This window comes from Amblyomma maculatum, chromosome 5, assembly GCF_055883805.1.
Source record: "Amblyomma maculatum isolate TAMU_Amacu chromosome 5, ASM5588380v1, whole genome shotgun sequence".
In the NCBI taxonomy this organism is placed as follows: Eukaryota; Metazoa; Arthropoda; class Arachnida; order Ixodida; family Ixodidae; genus Amblyomma; species Amblyomma maculatum.
In genome coordinates this window covers 99,605,786-99,622,079 of record NC_139348.1, presented here as the reverse complement: position 1 = coordinate 99,622,079, position 16,294 = coordinate 99,605,786, and the positions used below count along the sequence as shown (strand labels likewise).

At 45.5% G+C, this 16,294-nt stretch overlaps 2 protein-coding genes across 4 annotated transcripts in view; both read left to right on the top strand.

Annotated features, from left to right (window-relative positions):
* Positions 1-4,774: 4,774 nt before the first annotated feature.
* On the top strand, positions 4,775-5,605 carry LOC146189007 (uncharacterized). Its single transcript, XM_084605157.1, has one exon. The coding sequence runs from the start codon at positions 4,775-4,777 to the stop codon at positions 5,603-5,605; it is 831 nt and encodes a 276-aa protein (XP_084461283.1).
* Positions 5,606-13,115: 7,510 nt separating this feature from the next.
* LOC146189006 (uncharacterized) overlaps positions 13,116-16,294 on the top strand; it is a 37,985-nt gene continuing 34,806 nt past the window's right edge. For all 3 annotated transcript variants that reach the window (XM_084603193.1, XM_084603194.1, XM_084603192.1), the window contains exons 1-2: positions 13,116-13,220; positions 14,263-14,328. In XM_084603193.1, coding sequence (XP_084459319.1) covers positions 13,152-13,220; positions 14,263-14,328 — 135 coding nt within the window. In that variant the 5' untranslated portion in view covers positions 13,116-13,151. The remainder of the gene's footprint in view (positions 13,221-14,262; positions 14,329-16,294) is intronic.

Sequence of the window (16,294 nt, the reverse complement as noted above, 5' to 3'; positions counted from 1 at the left end):
CTAGAAGTGGCTGGAGGTGACCACTTGCAACCGAAGCATGGACATGCAATACTTATCAGTACCATCGGTGTCGAAGACCAACATAGGTACTGAAGCTTAGGCTTGTTCGTTTTGCGTGTTCACTTTGACTCTGTCCCTTACTATGGCTTGAACTGGCAAAACTGGGCATCAAATGGCCACGCTCTTCTGCTACTACAGGTACCGGCTGAGATTATCACAATTATTCTAAGATTATCAGATTATCACTTGTAATTTATGATTATGATCACATTATCAGTATCACTTGTGAGTTATGGATATGATGACATTATCAAATTATCACTTTGAATTTACAGGCTTCTGCGTGATCGCGTAAAAGCGGTGCTGCGTTATACGTATACAACAAACGTGCCATGGTAGTGATTTTTATTTAACCCAAGAAGGAATGCAGCGGGCGGTCAAAGCCGCCTTGGGGGGCTTCGAAACAGTAGACATTTGATAGAGCACTATGTACGTGTGGTAAAAACACTAACCACGACCATGAAATAAAGCAGCACCGGCTAAGGTTACAAGACAGCCAGGTGCTTATTAAGTGCCGGCTTCAGGAACTCTGTCATATACGAGTAGTGGTCGTTCACCTTAAACGTCACAAAGACTTCGATCAGATCACTTACTGGTGCACATAGCGAAAAATTAAGCTGAATACTGATAAGTATAAAACTGTGTCTTTTTCCCTCAAAACGAAACCTTCAGCTTTCACCTACTCATTTACTCACTCAACTTTAATCCTTGCACACACGTGTCCTCGTATTCTTCTAGGTGCTCCTACTATCCGAAATCTAACTTATCAGCCATTTTTCGCTCGCAACTTGAATTGGCCTCATCCATCTGGTCACCTCATCAAACCTATTTACTACAATAGCTCGAACGCATTCAGAATCGCACTGCACGTTTTATAACCAGGAAATATGAGCCACAAACAACCGTTCGTAATATCAAATTATCGCTAACAGCCCAGACGCTAAAGGTGCGTAGGAAGATGGCTTTGCTTTGTCTATTTTTTTAATATAATTCATAGTCAGGCTCCTAGCACTCACCCCTTGCCGAACCACATCGCATATCCAATGGCCTTTGTAACCACCAGAGCTTTAGGCACATAATCGGTGGAACCACAGCTTTTAATTCATCAGAGCTACTGTGTGCCTTAAGCTACTGGAAAGATCTTCCTAATCGTAATATTACCATTCATGACACGGCAGTTTCCAAAGAGCAAGCACTGCTATGGGTTTATTTGTTGTTTTATATGCTTCATTACATTTTATTATTCAACGTTTTGTAACAGTTGGCTGATGACTTTCTTAGTATTTGGCACCTGTTATGACTTACCGTCTGCTTTTTGTATCCTTCGCTTCTTGTGCTCGCCCTCCTTTCACAATACTCCTACACGTAGCCTGTTTATAAGTTGAATAATCAAATATTTATTGTACCGACTACCAACTCGCGATTCATGGGCACCACGCTGGTTCGCACCTCCTATAAAAGGAGTTGACCAGCAAATGCCAGGTTGTATTTACAATCTTCTCCCGCCTGAAAGAAAACGACCATCATAGTCGCAGGTTATCGATGAATTTTGGTGGATAAAGTTTCAATCGCGACACGTGCGCTACCGTGGTGCTGCGACATCGACGGTCACGAATAGGAGATGCAGGGACGTTTGGATAGGTCACCAGGGATGCTTGCTCTAGAACCGTGTAGAGGTCAATGAAGCGGGTCAGAAAATTTTCACACAAGCCGTGGATGCGAGTGGGATTCCAGTGCAATACTTTGTCGCCAGGTTAGAAGGAAACTGAGCGATGGGTCGAATTATATGTGCTTCTCTGGAAGATTCAGTAGCTCCATTTTGAAGGGCGGGCAAGTTCACGGCAGGGAGTGATACGAGAAACGAACTGTTCGTGGGCAGGTTCATCAGAACTTGTGCATGCTGAGAAGATTTCACTGAGAAGGTGGGGGGGGGGAGGGGGGAGGGCGGCCATAAGCAAGGAAAAACGGAGAATAGATTATGGTTCGTTGAACGGCGGTGTTGTAGGCAAAGGTGTGAATGGGGAGTATAGTGTCCCAGTTGTAGCGATGAGCGTGAATGAAAGTGGACAGCACGTCAAAAGGGTGCAATGAAAGCATTCTGTGAGGACAATGTCTGCTGGTTGTAAGTGGACGTACTTATCCGCACCGTGCCTGAAGCATGAAGCACTACTGCGAGTATGGAGGTGAGGAACAACTTCCGCAATCGCTGAAGGGAAAATGGGGCCATGGCGAAGAAGTACGGTGTGGAGAAATTTGCCATTGCAGAAGCAGAGCCGGAAGGAAGATCTACTGTTTCAGCGTGTCGAGTGAGGCGGCTGACCACACGTTGCAGCAGTTGCCCGATGTTGTCGAGGGCAGGGGCTCAAATAAGTCGATGCCGGCCACTTCGAAAGGCGTGAAAATACACCGGAGAGGCGAAAGGAGACCGACCGGAGGTGCCGTGGACCACCTGCGTTCTTGGCAATGGTTGCAAGACGCGACGTATTTCAATACAGAGGTTGAGAGGCCAAGCCAGAAGAAATGGCTCTTAATGCGGTCGTAGGTTTTCTGGTAGCAAAGTTGGCCAGAAGTGGGATCGACGTGAAAGGCCTGCAGAGTATGAGGGTGCAGATAGCGCGAGATTTTCTGAAACCTTGGCATGGCCCAGCGGGTAGTAGTTGTGACAAAATAGCGTGCCAACCCGTAACTTCAAAAGGTTGAGCTGGTGACGGAGAACGGCATATGGAGGTCTGGTAACACCACTTGGTCGATCCATCATTTTCGGCAATATGGGTTAGGAAGTTGGTGATGAGCGAGATCAAAGTCTATTTTTGGCGCGGGAACAACGGAAGCGGTGTTCAAAGGCTTGAACGGTGCTGAGGCGCAGGTGAGGAGCTCCGGAGGCGCAGAATGATCACATATGTCAGAACATTATCATTATTATTATTATTATTATTATTATCATCATCATCATCATCATCATCATCATCATCAGCCTGATTATACCCACTGCAGGGCGAAGGCCTCTCCCATATTTCTCCACTTAACCCGGTTCTGTGCTAGCTGCATCCACTTGACCCCTGCGAACTTCTTAATCTCATCCGCCCACCTAACTTTCTGCCGCCCCCTGCTACGCTTTCCTTCCCTTGGAATCCAGTTTGTTACCCTCAGCGACCATCGGTTATCCTCTCTTCGCACTACATGTCCTGCCCATGTCCATTTCTTCTTCCTAATTTCTACTAGAATGTCGATAACTTGAGTTATTTCTCTGACCCACTCTGCACGCTTTCTATCTCTTAATGTTACGCCTACCATTTTTCGTTCCATAGCACTCTGGGTTGTCCTCAACTTAAGTAGAACTCTCTTGGTTAGCCTCCACGTTTCAGCCCCATAAGTGAGTACAGGCAAGATGCAACTGTTGTATACTTTCCTCTTGAGCGATACCGGTAAGCTGCTAGTCATAATCTGCGAGTGTTTGCCAAATGCGGTCTATCCCAATCTTATTCTTCTTGTTATTTCCTTTTCGTGGTCCGGATCTGCGGTTACTACCTGTCCTAAGTGGACATACTCGCCTACTACATCCAGTATTTCGCTACCTAATGTAAACTGCTGTTCCTTCCCGAGGCTGTTGAACATTACCTTAGTCTTCTGCATATTGATTTTTAAGCCTACCTTTCTACTTTTCCTGTCTAGGTCATCAATCATTATTTGCAGTTCATCCCCCGAGTTGCTTAGCAAGGCAATGTCATCAGCAAATCGCAGATTACTGAGGTATTCTCCATCTACCCTTATCCCTAACTGCTCCCATTCCAAGTCTCTGAATACTTCCTCTAAACAAGCTGTGAATAGTACTGGGGAGATTGTGTCTCCTTGCCTAACACGTTTCTTTATGGGAATTTTGTAACTTTCTTTATGCAGAACTATGGTTGCTGTGCAGCCACTATATATATCTTCCAGCACTTTCACGTACGGCTCGTCTACCCCCTGATTTCGCAATGCCTGCATCCCCGCCGATGTTTCAACATTATCATGCTCAGTTAATTTATACGTTTCAGTGCATTAATAATCGCACCGTTACACGGTGGCCACAAGTACACATTTCTATCACGCGCAAGTGTCCGTGACAAGCAACAACGTTGCTGCAGCTTAACAACTTTAAGCGATACTTCGTCCAGGGACGCACGAACCAATTGATGCGTTGGGATGGCCTAGAAGGGAAAGGTATTATAAACATTTTTAAGGTCTGAAGATGCAAAGCAGAGCGCTGCCGTGAAACAATTTCTGCATAGTAAAGAACCACACACGTTTATGAATGATAAAGATCACTCTCGGGAGTTTGTCCGACAGTATTACACGGTGCTCAATAAGACTCCCCTACACTTGCACCGGTTTTACAGCCAGGACTCATCCTTTGTGCATGGGGGCCCTGAAAAGCAGGAGTGTGTCATGGGTCAGCTGGAAATTCACCAACGTATCATGCAGCTCAACGTCCGTGACTGTCATGCCAAAATCAAGCAGGTGGACTCGCTCACCACTTTGGGCGAAGGTGTAGTCATTCAGGTGACGGGAGAGCTGTCAAATGCAGGCCAGCTAATGCGTCGTTTCATGCAGACATTTGTATTGGCACCACAGCAGCCTCTCCTCTTAAGTACTATGTACGCAACGACATCTTCCGCTACCAGGATGAAGTGTTCATAGAGGAGGAGGAAGAGGAAGAGGGTACCTAGTCTCTGACATGGAGGTCTCCTCTCAAGCCTCACTTGCTACTGGTATCCCTCAAGAGCCACCATCTACAGCACCCACTGCTCCTACTACCAACGCAATGAACTGGAAAGATGAAGAAGCTCCTGCGCCACCTGCTGCTCCACAGGTCAACCACCAAGCACCTCCTGAGACAAAGACCTATGCCAACATGGTGAGCAAGAACTCGGCACCACTCTCGTCATCTGGATTCACGCCACTGAGTCCTGCGGCACCCTTTGGCGGTACACCAACTAGTGGAGCGGGTCACGGTCCATCGGGTGCAGGGCGCCCAGGCAGCCGTTTTGGAGGTGATCATCACATGGCAGGAAGCATGCCTGCAAGGCCGGACAAGAGGGGAGGGCCACAGCCACAACAGCAGGCGCGAACACAGCGCTCTTCACTAACACCAGCCCCCAAGCGAACAGAGGGCGGCCGCAATGATGTTGTGCTGAGTGGTGGAGATGATGGTCCTGCCCCACCACCCCTAAGGTTTGGTACCAAACCACAGTACCCTGACAACCAGCAGGTGTTTGTGGGAAATCTACCGCACACTATCCCCGAGGAGCAAGTGCGAGAATGCTTTGAGAAGTTTGGCTGTGTTCTTGAGTTTCGCATCAACTCCAAGACAACGGGCAAAATGACAACTGGTGGCAAGGCTATTCCTAATTGTGGCTTTGTCATCTTTGAAAATCCTGAAGCAGTTCAAGCGCTACCACAGAGAGTGGCTGCGGAACCGATCTTGATCGACAACACTCGTGTGAACGTTGAGAAGAAAACCAAGCAAAAAGGAAAAGAAAACCAAGACCCCGCGAGGGGTCTTTAAGGTAATAAAATTTAATGGAATATCCGCGACGAACCCTGCGCTAAGCTAGGTCCCGTGCTGTAGTAAGATTACTTACAGATAAAACTTGAGGAAGATACGTCGATTTGAATTACTGTCACTTGAGTAGAAGATGAGATATCTGCCAATTAAGCGACGAGATCGTGTGATACAAAGCCCGTAAAGCTGCAGGAAGAAATGTTGCGCAAAACGTTTTCTATAAAAGAGGATAAATCTGGCACCACCTAGCAATATGTTTGTGACTCTTTTGGAGTACATAAGCGCCAGGCGCGAAAATGGAGGCGCCATGGCACAGGCGCTTCGGTACACCAGCTTGCGAGAGTTCTGCTATGTCGGCTATGACGCAACTTGGAGGCCCGTGTTCCTCGAGGATCTCTTCCACGGTATTAGTATTGTTAAAGTCCTATCTTGTACAGACTCCTATCTGGTTTGTCTTGCAGGTTATGCTTAGTTTAACCTTGGTAGGGCTTGAAGGTAAAGTGTGCAAAGCGAATCTCTATGTTGTACCTAGAGCGGTAGAACTTTCGCTCAAATAATTTTAGACATGATAGCTTAAATTCTACTTTGTTTTAGAGAGCTGCCACATACGACGTTTGCCGGCTTCCCTTAATGACACTGCTATCCGCAGCTCAGAACAGTACTACTGAAGGCAGAGAACTGGCCTAGCTTGCCAGTTCTCTAAAAAAAAATCCGCCACCTTGTGACTAGGACAAACAAACTTTTGGCAAAGAAACCGAAAGCGTTTGTCCAGTTTCTAGGTGAGAGGCATCTTAGTATTTTCTTGCCATCCAGACGGCCAAAGAATCCCGTATAGGTGCAGAGGGGAGTGGGCTGTCAGCGCGGTTTTATTGTTCAGCGCTTCGAGTTCGATGCCAGTGCTTTCTTTAATACGCACAGCACCGTCTAAATATGCAGCCATGCTAATGACCATAGAGAACAAGGGACTTAGCAGCCTCCAGCTGCATAATAACCTTTTCGTCCTTGCTTTGCGAAGTACAAGTACATCAAGCATTGATTCCTTCCCATCGCTGTCAGTGTCGCAGAAGTGGGAGGGTTTCTAGGGCTTACATATCTATGTTCTTGCGTTCACCTTCTACTTTGAGTACACTCTGATTAGATTCTTTACTTTTTTATATCTTATAACTGAGGGATTACCGATGTGCCGATCATACCAAAACACCACTGATTTTATTTTATTAATGGATATATGTTATCCTTTCTTATGCAATACAGCTGAGAACTGTTATAAAAATATCCAGAGGGGCTGGTATACTATAATGAAGTCAGTGTTCAACTGTGTGGGAATGAAGTCACGAGAGCATATTCTAATTTTATCTTTTCATTCAACCAAACTAGAAAAAGCTTGCGTTTGCCCATATTTACCGTCGTGTACAGGCAACGAGGAAACTAAAATCTGTGAGATTAACTGCGCGCACTACGCGTGTCTCGAATGGTGTAGATGTACCCGGCCTGCTCATACACTCATGTTTATGTTCATGCAGGTGCTGGTGAAGATCGTTGCTCGCACCTCACATACCTCCACATAACGCAGTCTAGCAGAAGTATGACACAAACGCGTAGCTGCTGTGCTTTGGTCTTGTTTCTATGCACCATAGGACCCGTAGGTACCTGCGATGCTGATCCGAAAGATAGTAAGTATAATAAAGCCGCCATTTATGTCCGATACATGTGATATTCCAAGGAGATCAATGACTAAACTACATGTCTCAATGGATAGAATTTACCGCACCATCAGTGTCTGCCTGGCATTTCGGAATGTATGTATATTTCCTGGTAACGGCAGAAGATGCCATATTCTTTACTCAAGTGAGAAATCATCTTTCAAAACTCTCTTATATACGACCACCACTTGCGAACAATTTTTTCCCATTTGGGTGCCTTTTTATTTGTCTATCTTATCCATTATGAGGCCGATACCGGTATATTAGGAAATATTCCGCTCCTTTTCTGGCCGAAAGTGCGATTTGTTAGCGGATATAATTTCTTAAGAGGAACATATTCGGTACCTAAAAGCAAAAAGGTAGCCGTCTAGCCAACTACATAAAAAGTTTTCAACAAAACTTGAATTCAAAACTGGTTCCTGTTTCTGAGATTCAAAGGACTTGTTTTGTTACACACACATACAAAGCACTTTTGGAAAGACCGCAATTTTATGCTCAGACTTGAAAAGAAACTGCTGTACCAAATATTCTATTGATTCCTGTAGTATTGTAGTGAAATGAGTACAGGGATGAGATATCACAAGGCTGAAGCGTCGAACAATCTAGTAAAAGTGTTTCAGATTCTTGTCACTTGAAATGGATGCCTTTGTATTTGTTCTGCGCTGTAAACATTGAAGAATATCATGAGATCAGAAACCTGCGGCTTGACTAATTGACATCATGATGTAACCGTTGGTATATGGAGTTTTAAAAATTCCCGTCTTCTTCGTGTAACTAACAAAAACGTTCTGTTTCACTTTTCCTGCGAGATCAATGAATATCCAATAGTCCAAGCCGACGAATTTAAATATCTTGGTGTCACGGTCAATAGCCATTTCAAATGTAGTAGCCACATTAGCAACATTTTTGCGATCGTTTTTAGAGAACTAGCTTTTCATTACAAGTTGAAGATAGCCCGTTCAATAGTAAATGCTTTCGTATAATGCCTTTAACAGCCTAATCTGGACTATTGTTACATAGCATGGGATTTCTAATTGAGAAAAGGCGTGAATAAAATATAAATGGTTCAGCAAAAAGCCATTGGGTTTATATAGAATGCGTATTGTAGAAAAGGTTCACCCCTGTCTCTCATGTTATCAAAATACATTTTCACGTTAAAAAATAGCAGATTGCTTCCTAGACTGGGATTCCCGAGTTTCCTCTACAATTACCAACTAGGTATTAATTCGAGATGGTTCATTCATCCACGCGTGGGTCAACCACCTCAGCAGTCTCATCTCTACAGACTGAATACATTTTTAGAGCGTTCTATCTGTTTTTAAAGATCGCTATTCCTTTATCACGAATGCATGCCATTCGAATAGCGTTTTTTTTGCCAAAACGTAACTATTTTTTGAACAGCGAGTGCGAAAGGTACAGTGATGATATTTCGATTTTCTGTTTTGTTTTTGTATCATGTTTTTTATAATGCATTGCTCCTTGCTTTCTTCATTTTATGGCTTGTTAATGGTGACGCTGAGTTTCCTTTCCTTTGACCAGTATTCCCCCTTGCCTGGTCTATATTGAATGCAGTATATATTAAAGAATGCAGTATTTATTAAAGAATATGGGACGAAGATGGCGGACATCGCCTGAACGACGGTACGTTTGAAGACATAAAATGCTTGGGCAGTCCGCCGCGATTCGAAGGCTATGACTTGTTGATATCCGGCCGCTGATGAAGTTGAAAGTTGCGTCATACTGTTTTAAAAAGTCAACACCTAGAATTATATCATCCGTCGAGCGAGGACGCACACCATAAAATCAGTTTCAAACACGTGCAGCAATCGCTACATTCACATAACAAATACCAATCGGAACCAACGATTCTCCCCCTACGCCTCGATATATGAGTGTTGTCCGAAGCAAACATAATTTTACGGACCAGATTATTCTTATAATAAAAACTCATCATGGACACTGTAGCACCAGCATCCACTAAGGCCATAACGCAAATACCGTCCACTAACACTTCCGTGCGGTTCTTTAGCATATCGACAGTAAAGGAATCGGCAACATCGATGACCTGGGGCCCGCACCTCCATCGGCCGCACACGCTAGTTTCCCGGTGGCGGCGTAGAACGGCGGAGAGAAGGTGGCGAGAAGGCAAACGTCTGGATCGGCGGGCAGGGGGAGTGGGGCTCCTGTCAGAAGCTAGGTTTCGTGATGGTGCGTAGAGGTAGGCGCCCGAAGGAGGTGAATAGGTCGGGTCATGGACTCCTGGACTCACGTTATATAGATGATTCGACCAAAGGCGGTGGTATCGTGGAACCGGGTTCCGGTGACGGCAGATTCGGGATATGTGGCCGAGCATACCACAGCGCTAGGATAATGGGGGTTCACGAGCACTGTCCCGATAAGCCTTCGGAGACAGGATCAAAGCGATCAGCAAAGTTCTGCCGCTGGTGTCGTTGCGGAAAAGGTGACGCGTTGTATTAGGAGCGAGTCAGTAGGGAAGAGCCGCGAGAGTCGTTTTGGGGTTCACAGACAGCATGAGTGTGAGCGGTAGTGCCCCTAGAAGAGGAGCGCTGGGTTGGATATGCCTGCAGGGCGCAGCTGTCACAGGCGAATTCACTGCGGCTCACAACATCTTGATGCCAGGAGAGGTCGTCACGGACAATCTGACGAATCATGTAGGGTAAATTCGGAGGCTCATGAGAATGCTCATGAGAATTCACGCTTGCAACAGTGGTCAAATCAGACAACAGGCCAAACTTCTGGATTATGCTACGCAGCTTTAGAGCTTCGAACGTGCGACAGTGCTTGATGACGGCCGTTGCAGAACATAAGATACCTTGTGATCAAAAAGTTATATACGTCATCCGTGATGCCCTTTAAGAGGTGTCCAAATCTGCCTTCCTCATATATGCGAGGATTCATCGTTTTGCAGTTTCAGAACCTCTTCAAGGTATATTGTGTACGTTTCTCCAGGCACTGCGCTCGCTGGAGTAGTCTGGTCAGCGCATTTCCGTTCTGCCTTGGTATTCCCAAACGAATGGAGAATCTCTTTTTCAAAGCGATCCTGGTCAGCGAAAGAGGCTTCATGATTCTCAAACCATGTCAGTGGTGTGGAGTCTAAGAATAAACTTTGGCCAGCTTGAATGTGGCATCCTAGCGACTATACTTGCTCACCCGCTGGTAACTGATCAGCCACTCATCCACGTGCTCGTCAACCTTCCCAGAAAAGATCCGTGGCTCACAGCAGTGTTGCCAAGTGGGTGTAGCAATGCCTGGCTGTTGTGCGTTGCTGTATTGGATCATTGTCATGGTCAAAAATGGTAGTTCAGAGAGTCGTCAGCTCCAACGAGGTAGAGAAGGAACCGTGGTGATCGTTCCAGTACCTACCACAACACTTAAGGTTTATTTACAAAGCGCGACTCCAACTTAGCCTGGTGCGCTAACGGACAGAAGGTGAGTTTCTTTCTCTTTCACAGATTTCGTTCTTCTGTTCTCAGTGCTGCCTCAAGATTTGGTACATTATGACTGCTTGTAAATATGTATTTGCGAGAATAAGCAGATAATATGTAGAAGCAGGATGTGCCATTTGCATGCAAGCACGAAAAGAATAAATTGCGTGAAATTTAAGCGAAAGCTCCAATTGCATTGGCATACTTAACAGCGTGGTGCGAGTTCAAGTGGCTATCTGCAAACGTGTACGGGAATGAGAGTCCACATAACGCGCGGCTTGCACAGCCATTACCGGTAACGCATAATGCCATTAGAGTGCCTTAAAGCGCCTCTAAAAGTCGCTTAATTTTTTAAACGGCGCCTGCTTCCGTCTCAAGTGCGCTGCAGAAATAAGCGCTGTGGACACAGGCAAGGGCGCCTAGTAGCGCACTTTTACGTCTAAAGATAAATGCGACATTAATGGCCGATGGTGAACTGCAGTTATTACCAGAGGAGTGGATGTTTATTCATGTCCAAAAAATTGCCGGCAAAACATAAACTGCTTTATTACATCAGCAATACATGCGCCAGGTTTCAGCCCATCGCGTCGTCCCGGGAAGGGCCACGTTTGACCTTGAGAGACACAAGTTGGCAGCTCTTGCCAGCCCACATATAAAGCCCCGCTTTAATCTAGCCGTATGACATGTCTTACTTGCCTATAGGGGTAACGTGATTTCCAGGGTCCTCGCAGGCTGATTCTGACATAACCGTCCCATGTGAAACGGGAGACCCAAGTTGGCAGCTCCTGTCAGGGGGCCACGCGCTCGGACTGGGAAAGCGTTAGTTCTAGTTTCTCTGGTTACCCTTAGTTGAATTGCGATGGCAACGGCGGAAGCTTCTTTCGCCTGCTGCATTATTCCCCTATCACGCCCTATCAGTGTAAGGTGCTACATTACTGGGGACACTTGCTAAGGTCATCCTTTAAGAGTATGACGCGAGAGCGTAGATTACCAGTCTTCTTCTTCTTCGTCTTCTTCTCCTCCTCCTCGGCTGTTCAAGGTCAAGCGTGGCCTCCGCCGGGACCACGCGATGGCTCGAAGCCTGGCGCAGTATTGCTGTCGCAATAAAAAGACTAGAGAAGGAGGTACACTGTATTCTGAACCATAAGCGCAGCCATGGAGGTATTGCTAAAGCAATTCAAACCGGTTTAACCAGAGATAAACCGCAGCCAATTACTTTTTCGCTTCTGATTTTAGCGCATCATAGCAGAAAAGAGGAAAAACACGGGCAGTGGCTTAGCTCGTCTACACCAGGATATACGTATACCGAGAGCTACTTTCCTTTAGTTTCGGCATGTTGTCCAACCTATTGATTAGCTTATGTTGATTAGCAATAAAGAGACATTGGTCATCATAGATGATTTTTCATTTCATGCACCGAAAGAGTAACGGCTCTGTGATCAGTATTGTGACACGTTGCAGTTTCGATAGAATGTGTGCAGAAATATGAATGTACGGGCTCCTCCATCTGTCACCGTCATCTGTGCCCCTTGATCTTCCGGAGGCTCCATATCAGCTGTTATGTGCAGCCTTTTATCCTCTGCATCCTGGCGTCTCCACTTGACGAGACATTCTTCTCTCTCTTCAGGCGTCTCTAGTGCTCGCTTGGCCTTTCGGTAATTCATTGTTTCTTTGAAGAATGGTCAATTGCCAGGCGACAACTACTGGACTCGAGGAATTGATCCATAAGAGAGGTTCCTCTCCTCTCGATAGCGTCCCTGAGCAATGTGCCGACTCTTCTCCTCCATGCGAAACGACTGTCCTGCGGCGCAGTTGTCTCGCCTCCCATTATACACGCAGCTTATGCGCTGTTAAGCGCAGCTAGCACGTGGCTTCCGCGTGGCCCTCAAGTGCGGCTCTGACAGTGGTGTGGGAGCGCGGCCCCCATTGTTACGCCCTTCGAACCTGCTCCTCCTCTCCGCGGCGCATTCGACACTTTCCCGAGCGGTTCCACAGCAAAATTCTCGAGTAGTACCCGAATGTAGCTCTCGCTACAAAAGACGGTGGCGACCCTTTGCTCATTCACTGGTGCCTACGAGTGCATTGCGCAGTAACCGTTCTTTTAATGAAGTTCTTAAAATCTCATTTGGATTAAAATTGACATATATACACAGCCCACTCATTGCTCAGTCTGAACCGGCCCATAAGCCGATTCGAAAATTTACGCCCGCATTCCACCATTTACTAGTTTCAGATATTTTAAAGGTATTAACTTTCAAAAAGTGTAATATCGATATTTCCTGCGAACGTCTCTTCGTGTTTGAAAGTGTACTGGAATCCTAATGGAGGTTACTCAATCTTGAAAATATGTTTTTTTCAGACATTTTTCTAGCGACCGCTGTTGGACGTCTAATAAATTATATGATGAAGACGTGCATTCCTATATTGTGGAAAATGAAGCCTTCGCCTTCCGGAAGTCTCACCTCGCAGGTAAAAAGATGTATTCAGTTGCTTGTTCGGTGAGCAAAATATGTGTAATCCTCCTTGCCATAATAAAGATGCCCGTGTGGCTTTTTCCTTGGTAAAAATTCATCAACTTCTGGAAGGGAGGGATTCTTCATTAACGTTGAAAACAACCCCAGTCGAAAAAAACTACAGAACCATGTCAAAGATACGACAAAATATTCTGTAGTTCTGTCGTAAACGTGAACTTTTCTTTAGTTCTGTAGTAATTTTCTGTAGTTCTGTAGTTTTTCTGTAGTATATTTCTGTTTTCTGCAGTTCTGTAGCGCTTTTCTGTCGTCACTACAGAAATTTCTGATGTTACTGCAGAACGTTCTGTTGTCACAACAGGTTTCCCGCCGAAAACCGCACAGAAATTCTGTCATAACAACAGAACATTTTCTGTAGTTTTTCCGGACAGGTACAGAGCTGTTTGGGGATTGTATTTTCTTCTCAAAAAGGTTTTGATGTCCAAGACCCAGTTTCTACAGACTCTTATGTACCTCAGGCGACGGGTGTCAATGCTAGCTCTATAAAGCAGCAGAGGTTTCTAACATCGTTCGCAGTTTCTCGACGTGCTCTGTGAGAACTATTGGCAAAATCTATGGCAAATTTATTTACACCTTCTTTTGGAGGTAGTTAAAAAATATACTCCGAATAAAAGAGAGGAAACGAAAGTTTATATAGCGACAATTGTCAAAATCTGCTTTGTTCCCCAGATCTCAGTGTCAAAACGAAAAGGCCTCGCAGTCCCTTATTTTTTACTTCTACAGAGTTATGCGCATATCCTGGATAACAGCTTACTTGCTATAGCCCTTCATCCATCTTATTTGTCTGCCGAATTTATCGCCCCTAACTTTTCTACGAACCTTGCTGCCAAAGTAAAGTATTCTCACAGCGACTGCTTATCTATCTCGTCTTATGAAGATGCAAAATTGTCGTCATTCTCCGCCTCTCTACAGTGTGATACTTCACCCCTCTAATGTTTGCCTGCAGTTTAATTTTGATACACAATTTTATTTGTTTGCAGTTCGTAAAAAGTACCTGCGATGCGATCGATATCTGCGAAAAGTTGATTAAGGCCAACAACTTTCAGGTGAGGCATCGAGACATGAACACCAATTCGCGCGCTGAAGTGTTCACTGTGTACGTTTATCTATAGTAACTGTACCGTTATCACCAATTGCGCGTTGCTTCATGTGCTCTGGGGGTAGTTGAAGAAGTACGGTTCGCGTGATCACATCTTTGTTGCAGTTTTTATTTGCTATTATTCAACCGGGCGTAAAACTTGCCCAGGTAAGCCGTAGAAGGAATATTGTTAGCGCGTTTGTAATAAACGTTTTCCCGTACATGACAACAAGCGTTCAATAGTGTGCACGATGTTAGGATGATACGCTTAGGCACGAATTGTAATTTGTATATTTCCCTTTCACCTGTGGGCAACGCTACGGTCGCATATGATCAGCTGAGGCTGCTTTATTCGCGCAAAGATGGGGGGGGGGGGGGGGGAGGTGGAGCCTTCTCTTGCCACGTGGTCTTGCAGTCTGCGCGGGTCATCTGAATGAAACGATATCTCAGAAAGTTGATTTCGGAGTCATATGCGGACAGTTCTGCCCTACATTGTACGGCTGCGGTAGAGAGCAGGTTCCGATAAAAATCTCCCCGGAGGAAATGTCCCTGGAACAAACATTCCTGCAAAAAGATGCCTTTTTGGTAAGTAGGAAAATGGGCCGAACAGTAATGCCAAGTGTATTGTCACGTTACTTTTTCGCCTGACCTGGAGCGCGGCTTCATAGGGATGAAGAGCGTCTAAAACGGTGTTTGGCCTACCACAGTGTGAAAATGTCCAGATGTGAGCTTTTGCACGATGCATTAGCAAGTGGACACTAACGACGTCGCGCCTTATTTGCTTATTTGACCTTGCATCCCCTTTTATAATTTTAGTTGAACCTGCTTTTAATTTTTTTTCTCGGTGTGTTTTCTGGTTCCACGTGCTGAAGCTCCTCACTCCCCACCCCCTGTGGTTCTACTTGGTGAGCTGCAGTGATGTGTGCTCAAGCGAGACGTTCACAATACAAAATATAAAGATGATGGCAGCAGAAAAGAGTGACCAAGGGCAAGTGCGTACCTGGACCATTCGTCGCTTCAACAACTTCGCTTATCAAAGTGCCAACTTTAGTAGGAGTGTGCGCTTTTATGGCTTGCCCTGCACTGCATGATAGGGCAATGATCTGATACTCCGTTAGCGGTCTCGTATTTGTCTTGGTCGTGCGCTCACCACCGCCTTCTGCGGCGGACGGAGGAAATAGGGCTTTACGGTGATCGTCCTTACTTTCCTATCCCAACCGGAAGTGCAGGCCGTAGCCACTGGAACCATTCGTCACTGAAACATCAGCGAGGGCCTTTCGATAGCCCTTGCTCTTATTAGTGGTTACCCAAGGCTACAGATCAGGTATCAGGACGACCTAGCTCCGAAAAAATGGTTACATCTATTATCAAAGTCAGCATGGAATGCAAAAACTTCATTTTTATGACAAGTGTGCAAAGACGGGTATCTTGTCTGGGCAAAGTTTTGCCTTGCAGACCTTTTCTGCTGGAAGCAGAGCCGCGTCCACAGGGCCTTTCCATTCGAGGACCCTTTTCCGGGGTCGAATCTTTCGGGGGCGTTTTTTTCATGGACACTACTACCTACATCCGGTCGAGAAGCGATTCATAACCGTAGGTTTCTATACACACATGAGGGGCAAAGAAAAGTGCTTAAAAGCCCGTTTTGCTAATCATTCAATTATATTCTTAGTTTGCACATGGTAATCTGGTTACTTCAGTAAACGTGTCAGTATTTTAATTCGAATAAACGTATAGTTTATAATCCGTATTGTCACGAGGCAGAATTATGGAATTGGACTGAAAGACGACGAGACTGAAGTGTGCGCCGTTACTGGACGCACACAGGTAGATGTGGGTATGCGCCATTTTCTCTCAGGCCATCATCATCACAGGTAGATTGCTATGCTAGGTACGATTTCATTACCTATTCTTTTGCTTTTAATTTTTTCCAAATT

Coding starts and splice junctions, on each gene's coding strand:
- LOC146189007 (XM_084605157.1), top strand. CDS start 4,775: ATGGAGGTCTCCTCTCAAGCCTCACTTGCTACTGGTATCCCTCAAGAG.